This window comes from Macaca mulatta, chromosome 5 (assembly GCF_049350105.2).
Source record: "Macaca mulatta isolate MMU2019108-1 chromosome 5, T2T-MMU8v2.0, whole genome shotgun sequence".
Lineage (NCBI taxonomy): Eukaryota > Metazoa > Chordata > Mammalia > Primates > Cercopithecidae > Macaca > Macaca mulatta.
Window position 1 is genome coordinate 2637415 of NC_133410.1, and position 14413 is coordinate 2651827.

The 14413-nt window shown below is 50.1% G+C and overlaps 1 protein-coding gene and 1 long non-coding RNA gene across 6 annotated transcripts in view; both read left to right on the plus strand.

Annotated features, from left to right (window-relative positions):
• Positions 1–11161, plus strand: part of RNF4 (ring finger protein 4) — a 46950-nt gene extending 35789 nt beyond the window's left edge. For 3 of the 5 annotated variants that reach the window (XM_078002999.1, XM_028848240.2, XM_078002997.1), the window contains 4 exons: positions 7248–7257; positions 7725–7884; positions 8379–8427; positions 8962–11161. In XM_078002999.1, coding sequence (XP_077859125.1) covers positions 7248–7257; positions 7725–7884; positions 8379–8427; positions 8962–9111 — 369 coding nt within the window. In that variant the 3' untranslated portion in view covers positions 9112–11161. The remainder of the gene's footprint in view (positions 1–7247; positions 7258–7724; positions 7885–8378; positions 8428–8961) is intronic. The other 2 variants (XM_078003001.1, XM_078003000.1) reach the window with 2 other exon arrangements.
• Positions 1364–4614, plus strand: LOC144341080 (uncharacterized). Its single transcript, XR_013417680.1, has 2 exons — positions 1364–1421; positions 1694–4614. It is a non-coding gene; the product is annotated as an uncharacterized LOC144341080 (long non-coding RNA).
• Positions 11162–14413: the final 3252 nt, after the last annotated feature.

The window sequence follows — 14413 nt, forward strand, 5'->3', positions numbered from 1 at the left end:
TGGTAAGATGCAGTGAGAGACTTTGTTCATCTCGCTTTATTACTTTCCCTCAAAATGAACTTTCATTTTTGGCATTGCATTGCCTAAAAAAGGCGTCACTGCTGCGTCCCGAGGTGTGAGTGTCTTTGAGTTTTACTGGATACATGCCAGACTGTTTTCTAAAGAGGGAGCAGTTCACATTCGTGCCAGTGTTTGAGGTTCTCCACATCCTCGTGGTCACTTTTAATTTTAGCCATTCTGATGCTTGTCCAGTGGTGTCTCATTGTAGTTTTAATTTGTGCTTTTTGATTACTGATGGGATCAAACACCTTTTCATGTTTATTTTTCTCTTTTGTGAAGTGCTTGTTATAAAACTTTTTTGTTTTATAACTTTTTTTTGAGATGGAGTCTCACTCTGTCACCCAGGCTGGAGTGCAGTGGCAAGATCTCAGTTCACTTAGTTCACCTCCACCTCCCAGGTTCAAGCGATTCTCCTGCCTCAGCCTATTGAGTAGCTGGGATTACAGGCACATGCCACCATGCCAGGCTAATTTTTTGTATTTTTAGTAGAGATGGGGTTTCACCATGTTGCCCAGGCTGTTCTTGAACTCCTGACCTCAGATGATCCACTCGCCTTGGCCTCCCAAAGTGCTGGGATTATAGGCATGAGCCACTGCACCTGACTGTTGTATACCCCCTTTTTTTTTTGAGATGGAGTCTTGCTCAGTCACCCAGGCTGGAGTGCTATGTGCTATGGTGCAATCTCGGCTCAGTGTAAGCTCTGGTTCCCGGGTTCACACCATTCTCCTACCTCAGCCTCCCAAGAAGCTGGGACTACAGGCGCCCACCACCACGCCCGGCTGATTTTTTGTGTTTTTTAGTAGAGACGAGGTTTCACCATGTTAGCCAGGATGGTCTCGATCTCCTGACCTCGTGATCCACCCGCCTCGGCCTCCCAAAGTGCTGGGATTACAGGCGTCAGCCACCGCGCCCGGCTGTATACCTTTTTTTAATACAACTTTCGTATATCAACTTTTTTCATCAGAAATAGGACTTTTCGCTGTAGCACCTGTCTCATCCCAGTAGCTTTTCCAGAACTGCTGTCTTCACCATAAAAGCTCCCTACGTTTTCCCAATGCAAACCTGAGTGTGTTCAGCATTTTCACTTTTCTAACAGAGACATCACGGAGGGGATAGATAGATTTGCAGGCCTTTCTGTGTCTTCTCCAATGCTGTCTGGAATAATTTTCTCCACCACTTCTTTCAAGTTACTTATCTGCATCTCTTGGGTCATAATTTCCATCATCTTAGAACTGTTGGTGCTGAGGTTTTCTCTAACCATTGGTAGTCTAGACATCAACATGAGCTTCAATCATGGTCTGCCCTTTTTTTTTTTTTTTTTTTTTGAGCCGGTGTCTTGCTGTCACTCAGGCTAGAATGCAGTGGCATGACCTCAGCTCACTGCAACCTCCGCATCCTGGGTCCAAGCAATTATCCTGCTCCTCACCCTCCCGAGTAGCTGGGACTATAGGCATGTACCACCACGCCCAGCTAATTTTTGTATTTTTTGTAAAGACAGGATTTCGTCATGTTGTCCAGGCTGGTCTCGAACTCCTGACCTCAAGTGATCTGCCCAGGTGGTCTGCCTTTTTTGTTTGTTTGTTTTTTGTTTTTTGAGACGGAGTCTCGCTCTGTTGCCCAGGCTGGAGTGCAGTGGCACGATCTCGGCTCGCTGCAAGCTCCTCCTCCCGGGTTCCCGCCATTCTCCTGCCTCAGCCTACCGAGTAGCTGGGACTACAGGCGCCCGCAACCGCGCCCGGCTAGTTTTTTGTATTTTTAGCAGAGACGGGGTTTCACCGTGGTCTCGATCTCCTGACCTTGTGATCCGCCCTACTCGGCCTCCCAAAGTGCTGTGATTACAGGCGTGAGCCACCGCGCCTGGCCTGCCATTTTTAAATCACAGAACACATTTTGTCATGGGTAAGACCCATGCATGGAAGCTAGGCAGTTTTTGCCCTGAACATCTTGAACAGTCAGCTTGAGTTTTCTGCAAATCAGCAAGCCTTCAAACATAACCCTTGAGGCCATCAGATACAATTTTGGTTCCTTGAGTCCTATCAGCTTTTTAAATAGTTGAAGAAATTGAACTAGAACAAAGCAAACTATTGGTTGTCTTCTTTTCCCCCCCCCGAGACAGAGTCTCCCTCTGTCACCCAGGCTGGAGTGCAGTGGCACAGTCTTGGCTCACTGCAACCTCCATCTCCAGGGTGCCAGCGATTCCCATGTCTCAGCCTCCTGAGTAGCTAGGATTACAGGTGCATGCCACCTTGGCCAGCTAATTTTTGTATTTTTAGTAGAGATAGGGTTTCACCATGTTGACCAGGCTGATCTTGAACTCCTGGCCTCAAGTGATACACCTGAGTCAGCCTCCCAAAGTGCTAGGATTATAGACGTGAGCCACCATGCCCAGCCTCCTTGGTTGCTTTTAAACAGCAAATCATTTTTTTTTTTTTTTTTCTGTTTTGTGTGCCTTTTCCAAATTTGTTGATTTTTTTTTCTTTTTTTTTTTCCCCCTTGAAACAGGGTCTCACTTTGTTACCCAGGCTGGAGTGCAGTGGTGCCATCACGGCTCACTGCAGTCTATACCTCTTGGGCTCGGTTGAGCTTCCTGCCTCAGACTCCTAAGTAGCTGGGACTATAGGGGTGTGCCACTATAGTGATTTTTTATATTTTTTTTGTAGAGACAAGGTCTTACTATGTTGCCCAGGGTGGTCTCAAACTCCTAGGCTCAAGCAATCCTCCCACCTTGGTTTCCCAAAGGGCTGGGATTATAGTTGTGAACCACTGAGGCTGGCCTTGGATCACTTCATGAGCATTTTCAGTATGCCCATCTCTGCTCTGGCTGGAAGCAATGCAGTGGTAGAAAAGAGACTGGCACCTCTCTTCAAGGAATCGAGATTTTTTAGGGGGAGATTATTGAAAATGTTACTTAGGCTGTTTTTCTTAAATTTCCAAATATTGTCTCTTAGGTTGATTTTTCTGGAATCTTTTTTTGGTCTGTTTCTACAGTGTATTAATAAGTCACACTATTTGCTTTTTATTCTGTATCCTGCCTGGTTTTCCATTTATGAGACTCTGTAGAAAGGATGCTTGATATTTCTGGAAGGAAGGACGAGACAGAACCCTGTAGATCTCTGGGTATAAAGGACACAGGAGGCACACTCTTGGAATAAGTGAGCCAGCCCAATTCTATAGGAAGAAAGAAGAGCTCAGAAAAGCCCAAATATCATATCCAGGAATTAGCCAAGATGGGTTGGCTGCTCAGCTAGAACGTAATTGTCAGCACCAGTCTTCCCAACACTCCTGCCAGTGCTCCACTTAACAGGCATCAGTAACTGCATGATGTGTGTAGCTGTTGGACATCGAGTAGCCTTTTGTGTGCACAGTGCTTGGAGATGGCTGTGTCTCCAGTGGAGCAGTGTGCAGTGCTGTGAGCTGTGAAGTTGTCTAAAGCAAGTGTGTCTCGGTGCTCTTGGCTGGGTGAACATTCCTAGAAATGCTAGGGGCCAGCCTGAGTGCACGGGACCCCAGTGATTCCTATACTTGTTTCTTTCATGCAGAGGTGTTCTGAGGCTCACTTGTGCTTTTAGAAGCACAAAGGGGCTTTGAGTGACCAATCAGATGTGCCTGCTGCAGGCCCACTTGTCTCTAAATGCTCTGACCTGTGGACTCTTCTCCATAGTTAAGAAGTTAGAGTAAAGTAGAATGTATGAGAGAGTGAATCTTCTTCTTTTCTCTTTTCTTTTCTCTTTTTGAGACAGGGTCTTCCTCCGTTGCCCAGGCTGGAGGGCAGGGGCCCAATCTCAGCTCACTGTTGCCTCAACCTCCCAAATTCAAGAGATCCTCCTGCCTCAGCCTCAGGAGTACTGGGACTACAGGCACTCACTGCCATGCCCAGCTAATTGTTTGTATTTTTTGTAGTGACGGGGTCTCGCCATGTTGCCCTCCCAGGATGGTCTCGACCTCCTGAGCTCAAGCGATTCAGCCCACCTTGGCATCCCATGGTGCTGGGGTTGCAGGTGTGGGACACCATGCCCAGCCCAGGAAGTGTGAATTTCTGATCTTGGGCTAGCTTACCACAGTACTAATTAAACTATTCAGTCCAGGGGATTAGTTCATTGTTCTTATTTCAGTTTCGGTTTTTCACTTATCTTAAAGGCCTCTCAAATGGATTAGAGGCCGCAGAGCTTGTGTTGCACCTCTATCCATCTCTCAACTCATCTGGTAGGCGTTTATGAAGCGCTGGTACTCTTCCCCTTGCACCCATCTTCTGTGCTAGGCAAGCACTGTGTCACCCGCGGGGCCACAGCTGTGAGTTAAGTACATTACAGAGTTCTTGGGATGTCTGCAGGGATTCTGGAATTTGATGTGACTCGGCCACTGTGTGGAGGGAACACCAGTGACCAATACTGTCTTGTCCACCAGCTGAGAGGCCAGGCTGTGGTGTGTGTGTGTGTGTGTTTGAGACGGAGTTTCGCTCTTGTTGCCCAAGCTGGAATGCAATGGTGCGATCTCGGCTCACCACAACCTCCGCCTCCCAGGTTCCACCAAGTGAGTCTCCTGCCTCAGCCTCCCAAGTAGCTGCGATTACAGACATGAGCCACCACACGCCCAGCTAATTTTGTGTTTAATTAGTAGAGACGGGGTTTCTGCATGTTGGCCAGGCTGGTCTCAAACTCCTGACCTCAGGTGATCTGCCCACCTCGGCCTCCCAAAGTGCTGGGATTACAGGCGTGAGCCACCGCGCCCAGGCTTTTTTTTTTTTTTTTTTTTCTTTTTGAGACAGTTTCACTATTGTTGCCTAGGTTGGAGTGCAATGGTGCGATTTTGGCCCACTGCAGCTTCTACCTCCCGGGTTCAAGTGATTCTCCTGCTTCTGCCTCCGAAGTAGCTGGGATTACAGGCGCCCACCACCACGCCCAGTTAATTTTTTTTTTTTTGTATTTTTTAAGTAGAGACGGGGTTTCACCGTGTTAGCCAGGATGGTCTCGATCTCCTGACCTCGTGATCCGCCCGTCTCGGCCTCCCAAAGTGCTGGGATTACAGGCTTGAGCCACTGCGCCCGGCGCCCAGCTAATTTTTGTAGTTTTAGTAGAGGCGTAGTTTCACCTTGTTGGCCAGGCTGGTCTCCAACTCCTGACCATGAGTGATTCACCCACCTCCACCTCCCAAAGTGCTAGAATTCCAGTTGTGAGCCACTGCGCCTGGCCTGTGGTGTCATTCTTATGCTGAAGACTCATCTGTAAGCTGTTTTCCTCTCATTGAAAGTGGGGACCGTCAGAATTGTTACCAGTGAGGAAACACTCTGGCCCCCCTGTTCTTATGCACCCAGTAGTTGTGTGTATATCACCTGCTGCTTGCCAGCAGCCCCCGGGCTCAGGGCTCAGGACAGGCCTCAGTTTGGCACTATCCAGGGGCAAACTGGGTATGACTCATAGGAGACCATAAAGACTCAGTACCCACACTCTCATGGCTGGGGAACTGGGAGTGTCATAGCCCTTCCTGGTGTCCACACCTAACTAGTGGGTCATCTTGGCAGAGGGTGGAGGCATGCTGGAGCTGTAGAAAGCTGGGGTCATTTCGAGCCACAGAAGAATTTGCTTCTGCTCCCAGCTAAACGTTTCCACAAGGGCCAGCACTGTTACCAGAGCCTCCTTTCTAGATTTCATGCGGACAGTACATTGTGCTGGCCCTGGTAAGTTTGGTCCTGTTGATGAGGTTGACTGATTGTCCCCGGATTTCCCTTTTCACCTTCTGCAGTCTCCTCTAAGAGGAAAGGGGAGCACTTTTCAGTGCCTCCACATGTGTGGATTATATTCTCATCTGCAAATCGAAGACCTTTATGCTCCGGCCTACATTCTTCCTGCATGGCCATTTGTGTATGTCAGGATGCCATTTGGGAAACAAAATCCACTCTAATTATTCTTAAGCTTAGTGGATTTTAACATGGAATCAGCAGTCTCTGGGCTGCGTCGCAAGGAGTAACTCTTGACCTCGAAGTATTGACCCACCTAGGGAGCTGCTATGTCTGCTCCACGAAGAAAGTCTGGAGGTGGGATCCACCCCCTGCACTCATATCTTTGGGTTCGAGTAGACAGTACTGCAGACCCTTTCTAGGGAGGAGAGGCCTGGACTCAAGACATAGCAGCCTCTGCCAGAACTGTTTCTTCATGATGCAGCTGTGCCTGCCAGTGCCAACACCCACAGCAGCTCAAGTCGGCCTCCACCCCCTGCCCTGCCAGTAGCATGAGTGTGTCTGTTTGAGGGAACATGGTTCACGTCCAGGATCCTAGCTGTGCGGGATCCAGAGTAGAGGATTAGAGCTTCTTGTCACTGTGGGGCAGATATCCTGCCCAGGGAACAGGCAGGGTGAGGTGAGCAGTAGGGCTTTGGCGGTGAGAACTTTTCCTGAAGCAGTCCCTCCTGCATGCTGAGCAAGAGGGAAAGGGCGTTCCACTGACCTCCCTAGATGGGGAAGAGCACTTGGCCAGAAGGCGGGAGGAACCGAATTTGAAACTGTTGGAGCAGAAATCGTCTAGCTGTAAGTTCTGAGCTGGCAGGTGAGGGGCTTGTCAGGTTCTTAGACCCCCAGGACACAGAATTGGATTGAGCTCTGTCCTTGGTGTGTGTCACACGCATTGGTCATGCATAGCCTGCTTTGCTTTGTTAGTTATTTGTAACAACCTACTGAGCAATGCAAATCCTCCTCCACATGAAGCCTCCACCTTGGCAGAGGCCTACATTGGCCGTGTCAGCTTGCGAAAGCATGGTGCCCCTAGTGCTGTCTGAATGTTCACTGCCTCATGTAATCCTCACAACACCACAGTCAGAGGTGGGCTCTGGTGTTTTTCAGAAGAGGAAGCTGCAGCCCCCAGATAGTAAGTAAGGTCCCCAGGTCTTGCAGCCAGCACATGGTGTGGCTATGGCTGTGGCTGTGGCTGTGTTCACGCTCCCAGAGACTCCACTAAACACCCAACAGGGAGAGACACAGCCCATCAGCTGGGAGATGGAGTGACCTGGGAAATGGGCTTGATTGACTGGGGGAGGTGCACAGATACTCTGCGGGTGGGAGGAGGGTGGGGCCCCTGCTGCTCACCGGAGGGTTCCACAGAGGGTGTCACAGGTCAGAAAAAAGAAATGCCTTCATTTATCACTTATATCAAACTGATTGCTTGTTTCTCTTTTGTTTTTCTCCTTCTTTTTACAAGATTGTTGATGGTAAGTGGTTTCATTTCCTTTTTCACTGGGTTTGGAGCAAAAACTGCCTTAGGTGAGAGCTGCGGTGCGACAGGCCTTGGCAGACCTTCCCCAAGGGCTTGGAGCTCTCCAAGCAGGAAGATCCCTTCCCACATACTGTGGTCAGACCCGCACAGGCAGTCCACTTGTGCCTGCTGAAGAAACTTCACCCCTATCACTGACACTGAGCTGTCGTCCTTTCTTGTGGCCTACCAGATTTTGGGGAAGGCTGGTAGCTCACAGCAGGGGTTGGGGCATTTCTCCTGAGAAGATAAGATAGTGGCCTCCAGAGCTGGGCAGAACCTTCTGGGTTATAGCTGAGCATGGCAGCAGTTTCTTTCTGGGGGTCCCAGGCAGGGAAGGAAGAGGGTCTTAAGAGGCATCAGGATGGGGGTGGTGAGGATGGTAAGAGTAGGGAGCCTCCAACCTGAAAATGTGACCTACCTTAGAAAGAAGAAGACCAAGGAGGAATGCTAGGAGGCTGCCCCAGGACCATGCTGACAGCTGCGTGGTGAGCAGTGACGACGAGGAGTTGTCCAGGGACAGAGACGTGTATGTGACTACCCACACTCCCAGAAACACCAGGGATGAGGGCGCTACAGGCCTCAGGTACCAACATGCCCCCAGCTCTGCTGCTGCCGTGCTAGGGGGTGGGGCCAGGGCATAGGAATGCTTTTCAGCAAACCTGAGCGCTTGGCCCTGGCAGGGCTTGACCAAGCCTCTCCCCAGCATCTGGATACAGTTGGAACCTGGCCCAGAACTGAGCCCAGCTGTTTCCACTGTAACCAGAGTATGCTGAGCGCTGACAGAGTGGGCGCAGGCAGTCCCGGTGGCTCCAGACAGGGATCCTGGGGCCAGTAGGGACCTGGGGGAGGGCAGGGTGACTCAGGTTGTCTGCACCTTCTGATGTTCACCCTGCCACATGCCCTTGGGGCAGTTGGCTTTTCTGAAAGTCTCTTGGATGCCTGTGCTAAGGCAGAGTCAGAGGAGGCCGGGGTGGTTCTCTTGTAGGGGATGCAGGCCGCTTACATGAAGGCCACTTATGGGGTATAATAAAATATTTGCATTGACTGAAAAACTAATGTGAAGCACTGTGCTCTTAGGCCCTCGGGTACCGTCAGTTGTCCTATCTGCATGGATGGATACTCTGAGGTAAGTAAACCAGGCTGTATCTTCCTTGCTTCTGGTTTCTAAACTTCATTGAAAGAACTGGATGAGACAGGATCTTCTCCCTTGGTGGGGCTGGACAGCCCTACTCGCAGTCGTGCCTGGGCATCACTTGCTGCAGATCTGCTTGTGAGTGGAGAATGTGCCAGTTTCTCCTTGGACCCTACAGCTTTCACCTTCAGCGCCTGTACCCCTGTATGCCTTGAGCTTCCGGGTGTAAATGCGTCCTCCTTTTGTGTCCCCCATCCTGACTCTTCTGGAAGCGGCTAGTGTTTACTGGCGTCCCTTATAACCTTGGGCTGTCACACTGTTGAGATGCCATGGCCCCTGCCTCCTCCTCTCCAGCTTAGAGCGATCACAGCAGGCACAGTTAGCTCTCCAGACCCCTCCCTGTTGCAGCCTGGCTCTTGTTTTCCTTCAATTGGTCATCTTAGGCATAGATGGGTGGGATTCTCTGGGGACCATGGCTGCTCTGGGATAAGGACAAACTCAGAGGCTCTTCTTTTTAATCCCTTCTAGATTGTGCAGAATGGACGTCTCATCGTTTCCACAGAGTGTGGCCATGTCTTCTGTAGCCAGTGCCTCCGCGATTCCCTGAAGAATGCTAATACTTGCCCAACTTGTAGGAAAAAGATCAACCACAAACGGTACCACCCCATTTATATATGAAGTATTCAGAGTCGCCCAGGAGACACGGATGGACAGACAGACAGACAGGTTCTCCAGTGGTATCTGCCTCCATTTTCCTGAGCTCAAAAAGACTGTTTCAGAACCAACGTCTGATATGTAAACTGCTCTTTTGTTTCCAACCCCTTCTTTTTGTTATCTCCAGTTTGATGCTATGGCGCTGGACCCAGGGCCCTCCCAGGCCATCTCTGTTCGTCGGGGGTGGTCCAGTTCTAGAGTGGGAGAAAGGGAGTCAGGCACATTGGGAATCGTGGTTCTAGTCTGGTTGCAGAACCTGCACATTTGCCAAGAAATTTTCCTTGTTTGGAAAGTTTGCCCCAGCTTTCCCAGGCACGCCACCTTTTGTTCCAAGTGTCTGCCGGTCGACCAATCTGCCTGCCACACATTGACCAAGCCAGACCCAGTTCACCCAGCTCGAAGATCCCAGGTGCAAGAGTGGCCCCTTGAGGCCCTGGAAAGACCAATCACTGGACTTCTTCCCTTGAGAGTCAGAGGTCACCCGTGATTCTGCCTGCACCTTACCATTGATCTGCAGTGATTTCTGCAAATCAGGAGAAACTGCAGGGCAATCCCCTGTTTCCTAAGAACAAAAAAGTGCAATAAAGGCCATTCGTTACCTACTTTTCGGCACCCCACAAGATGTAGCACTATTAGCGTCCCCCTCAGAGGCCTAATGTTGCCTGGGGAGCAGTGCCCATCCCAGCCCGTTTCTGCCCGCCAGTTGTTCTCAGGAACCTTACCCATGCTCCAGCGTCCTTCACCTGGCACAGGACATGCAAGATAAATAGGGCAGGCACGTGTTTGGGTGTCCTCTTTTCTGATAAAATCCATCCTGTATTTGCCACACGCCCTCCAGTCCTCAGTTCCTCGGTTTCCACTGCCTAACGTCTGCCCCCGCGTAGATACTGAGAGGTGGTGGCAGTAATTGTGGCCTTATCAGCCGCTCAGTTCCAGGCTTTTGCCCAAGTCACTGTTGCCCCATGTTTCGGAGAACCTGGCCCACCTGACTTGGCTTTCTCATCCTTCCCAACCCAGTGCCATTTGTTTCAGAAGCTACTCCTCTGGCCAGCTGGGCTTGGATCCTTTGGGCTTTGACTGCTGCATAGGTTTTGATGGGTGAAACACGGGCCCAGATGACAACCTCTCCCTCACTCCACAGGTATGTGGGAGCCTCAGGTTCTCTGAAGGGCAGCAGAGTGGCCCACGCTGCCTCTGACAGCACAGGGCCTGGGGGTGGCTAACAAGAGAGGCCTTACAGTGCCAGCCTGCCTCCTCTTCCGCTGTCCTCCTTCCTCAGAGGGCTTCAAGCCAAACAAACGGCCTTTTCGTGTGAAACATCTTCAGAGTGGGAAAGGGGCCACTTCTGGCTTTGTTAGCAATAACTGACCTTCAGTTTACCCTTCTGAAGGAGCAGGGACTCAGCACAGAATTCACTTTAGACGGGGCTGAAGGAGTGTCCCTCCTCTATGTGAAAAGAAAATTGTTTTATTCTTCATTCTGACTTTTTAACTGTTTGGCTCACTTCCAGTTAGTTTGAATGAAAATAATAATTTTCTACTTGGAGTTGAAGAGGGCAGAATCCTCAGCTCTCATCATTGTGATGTGTAGCGTGTCTGCCCTCTGACTGAACATCATTGCCATTAACTTTCTTTTGGGCATCATGCGAGTGTCATGATGCCCAGACTTGGAGCAAGGCAACCTTGGAGTCAGTCCACTAATAAAATATGGTACCACCCATTTTAAAATTTCTTTAAGTTTTATCCTTAAAGACAACTTCAGTGGTTAATTATAAAAGTTGTGTTACTTCGTCCTAAATTAAATTGATAAAAAGATTTAAAAATGTGTTTTGTTTCTACTATTCAGAAACTGCGAACTAGGGAAAGGTTGGTATGAAAAAAATGTCTTTCCTTTTTTCAATGTACATAGTTCAACTCTTTCTTTGTTACATTTAAACTGTATCCATGGATATCAGTCTGCTTTGGACTCCTCTGCTAGTGTTAAAGATGGAAATAAAACCATTAATTTGAACCAAGTATCTTTCACACACTCATTTGCTCTTTGGAACTAGAATCGGTTTCCCCCCTTTGTCTGCCTCACGTTGAGTGTATTTTGCGTTGGTGTGTGTTCGGGAAGTTCGCATGTCCGAAATCCAGCACGCTTGTGGGAGGCTGTTCTCGGAGCAGAGCCGGGAGCCCGAGCCCTGGAGTCCCTGAGAGAGCAGAGTCTACCCTGAGAGGCAGGGTCGACCGAGGAGCTGTCTGCTCAGCTCAGCCAGTCTCAGAGGTGTTGGGGTGCTGCTCTGAGAGCGATGGACTGAGATTGCCCTGGATGCCTTGCATTGCAGTGCCCCCCTTTGCCACCTAGATACAAAATTTGCCCTCTGAGTGGGAGTCAGCACTGGGAGTGCATGGATGTGCCAGCCACTGCCACAGGCGAGCAGTGCCAGCAAAGCCACAAGGAGGAAATGGGCTTGGCAGTGTGGCCAAGCTCTCCCTTTGCCTCTGGCCTCCTCTGTACCTGTCCAGCTGTCCGCAGGGACTAGAAAGGCTCACATGCTGGCTGCCTGGGTCCCAAAGGCCTGCCATCCGGTGCCGTTTCTTACCATGCTCCTGGCACTGCACTTTTGGCTCTGTGGGCAGTGAGGCAGACATCATGGAACATGTTTACAGAGGAGACAGTCCCCCAGGCCAGCGGAAAATTGAAACTGACGAGGGTGAGGTACAGGAAACCAGGAGATTCAGCAGGAGGAAGTTGAACCTCTCCAGAAAGCTCTCCCTGAGTAAGGGCTGCTAAGTTGCCATCTTCAAGGTCCAGAAAGCTCTCTAGGGAAAAAGGAGAAGAAGGAATTCCAGAGACTCCAGGCCAGGCCTGTGAAAGTTAGGAGAAAGACCTGCTTGCTGGCATACAGTAGGGTCTGCAGGCCCCCCTGATACCTCAAGGCACTGGACCAGACACTTCTGGTGGCTACCCGGGGGAGGCAGGGAGCAGTGTATCCCTAAGACTGGTACTGCTGGAGTGGGTCTGGTCCTGGAAAGGAGGGAGCCCCCAAGGCTGGCTGTGGAAACTCAAAAAATGTCTGTATTAACTGGGTTTTTTCTTTTGTTTTGTTTGGCAGCATAGAAACAATTGAGTTTTGTATATTGTGTATCCAGAATCCTTGCCAACTGTTTCTTTTTTTTTTTTTTTTTTTTTTCCTTTTTTTTCCCTCTAAGACAGAGTCTGGCTCTGTCGCCAGGCTGGAGTGCGGTGACTCGATCTCGGCTCACTGCAGCCTCCGCCTCCCGGGTTCAAGCGATTCTCCTGCCTTCAGCCTCCCAAGTAGCTGGGATTACAGGGACACGCCACCTTGCCCAGCTAATTTTTGTAGTTTTAGTAGTTACGGGGTTTCACCATGTTGGCCAGGCTGGTCTCGAACTCCTGATCTCAAGTATCTGCCTGCCTCGGCCTCCCAAAGTGTTGGGATTACAGGCATGAGCCACCACACCCAGCCCCAACTCTGTTTTTTTTATTTTTTATTTTTTCTATTTTTGTATAGACGGAGGTCTCACCATGTTGCCCAGCCTGGTCGTTAACTCCTAGCCTCAGGTGATCCTCCTACCTCAGCCTCCGAAAGGCACTGGAATTAAAGGTTTGAGCCATGACGCCAAGGCTAGCCCAGTTCATTATTATTAACACACAAATGGTGTGGGTGGACACCTTTGTGTTTCAGTGTTTCATCAAGATAGATGTTTACTGTAGGTTCTTGTTAGATAACTATCAGGCCGAAAGTCTGTCTTTAAAAAAAAAAATGGCCGGGCGCGGTGGCTCAAGTCTGTAATCCCAGCACTTTGGGAGGCCGAGACGGGCGAATCACGAGGTCAGGAGATCGAGACCATCCTGGCTAACACAGTGAAACCCCGTCTCTACTAAAAAATACAAAAAACTAGCCAGGCGAGGTGGCGGGCGCCTGTAGTCCCAGCTACTCAGGAGGCCGAGGCAGGAGAATGGCGTAAACCCGGGAGGCGGAGCTTGCAGTGAGCTGAGATCCGGCCACTGCACTCCAGCCTGGGCCACAGAGCGAGACTCCGTCTCAAAAAAAAAAAAAGACAGAGTTTCACTCTTATCACCCAGCTGGAGTGCAGTGGTGCAATCTCTGCTCACTGCAATCTCCACTTCCTGGTTTCAAGGTATTCTCCAGCCTTAGCCTCTCGAGTAGCTGGGATTACAAGCATGCCACCACCACGCCTGGCTAATTTTTGTACTTTTAGTAGAGATGGGGTTTTACCATCTTGGCCAGGCTGCCCTCAAACTCCTGACCTCAGGTGATCCGCCTGCCTCAGCCTCCTCAAAGTGCTGCGGTTACAGACTTGAGCCACCGCACCTAGCGGCATTTGTCTTCAATTTCTGTTTTTTGTTTTTTGGGTTTTGTTTTTTTGTTTTGTTTTGTTTTGTTTTTTTTGAGACGGAGTCTTTCTCTGTCGTGGCCCAGGCTGGAACGCAGTGGCCGGATCTCAGCTCACTGCAAGCTCCGCCTCCCGGGTTTACGCCATTCTCCTGCCTCAGCCTCCTGGGTAGCTGGGACAACAGGCGCCCGCCACCTCGCCCGGCTAGTTTTTTGTATTTTTTTTAGTAGAGACGGGGTTTCACCGTGTTAGCCAGGATGGTCTCGATCTCTTGACCTCGTGATCCGCCCGTCTCGGCCTCCCAAAGTGCTGGGATTACAGGCTTGAGCCACCGCGCCCAGCCTTTTTTTTTTTTTTTTTTTTTTTTAAACGAGACAAGAGGGCCGGGCGCGGTGGCTCAAGCCTGTAATCCCAGCACTTTGGGAGGCCGAGGCGGGCGGATCACAAGGTCAGGAGATCGAGACCACAGTGAAACCCCGTCTCTACTAAAAATACAAAAAATTAGCCGGGCGCGGTGGCGGGCGCCTGTAGTCCCAGCTACTCAGGAGGCTGAGGCAGGAGAATGGCGGGAACCCGGGAGGCGGAGCTTGCAGTGAGCCGAGATCGCGCCACTGCACTCCAGCCTGGGCAACAGCGAGAGACTCCGTCTCAAAAAAAAAAATAAACGAGACAAGAGTCTTGCTCTGTTGCCAAGGCTGGAGTGCAGTGGCACAATCTCGGCAGGTTCAAGCAATTCTCCTGCCTCAGACTCCTGAGTAGCTGGGATTACAGGAGCCGCCAACACACCCGGCTAGTTTTTGTATTTTTCGTAGAGATGGGGTTTCTCTATTTCTGTTTTTGGTCACAAGTGAATGTTCAATCTTATCAGTCCTTTTTCTGCTTCTATTGAGACAAGATTAATT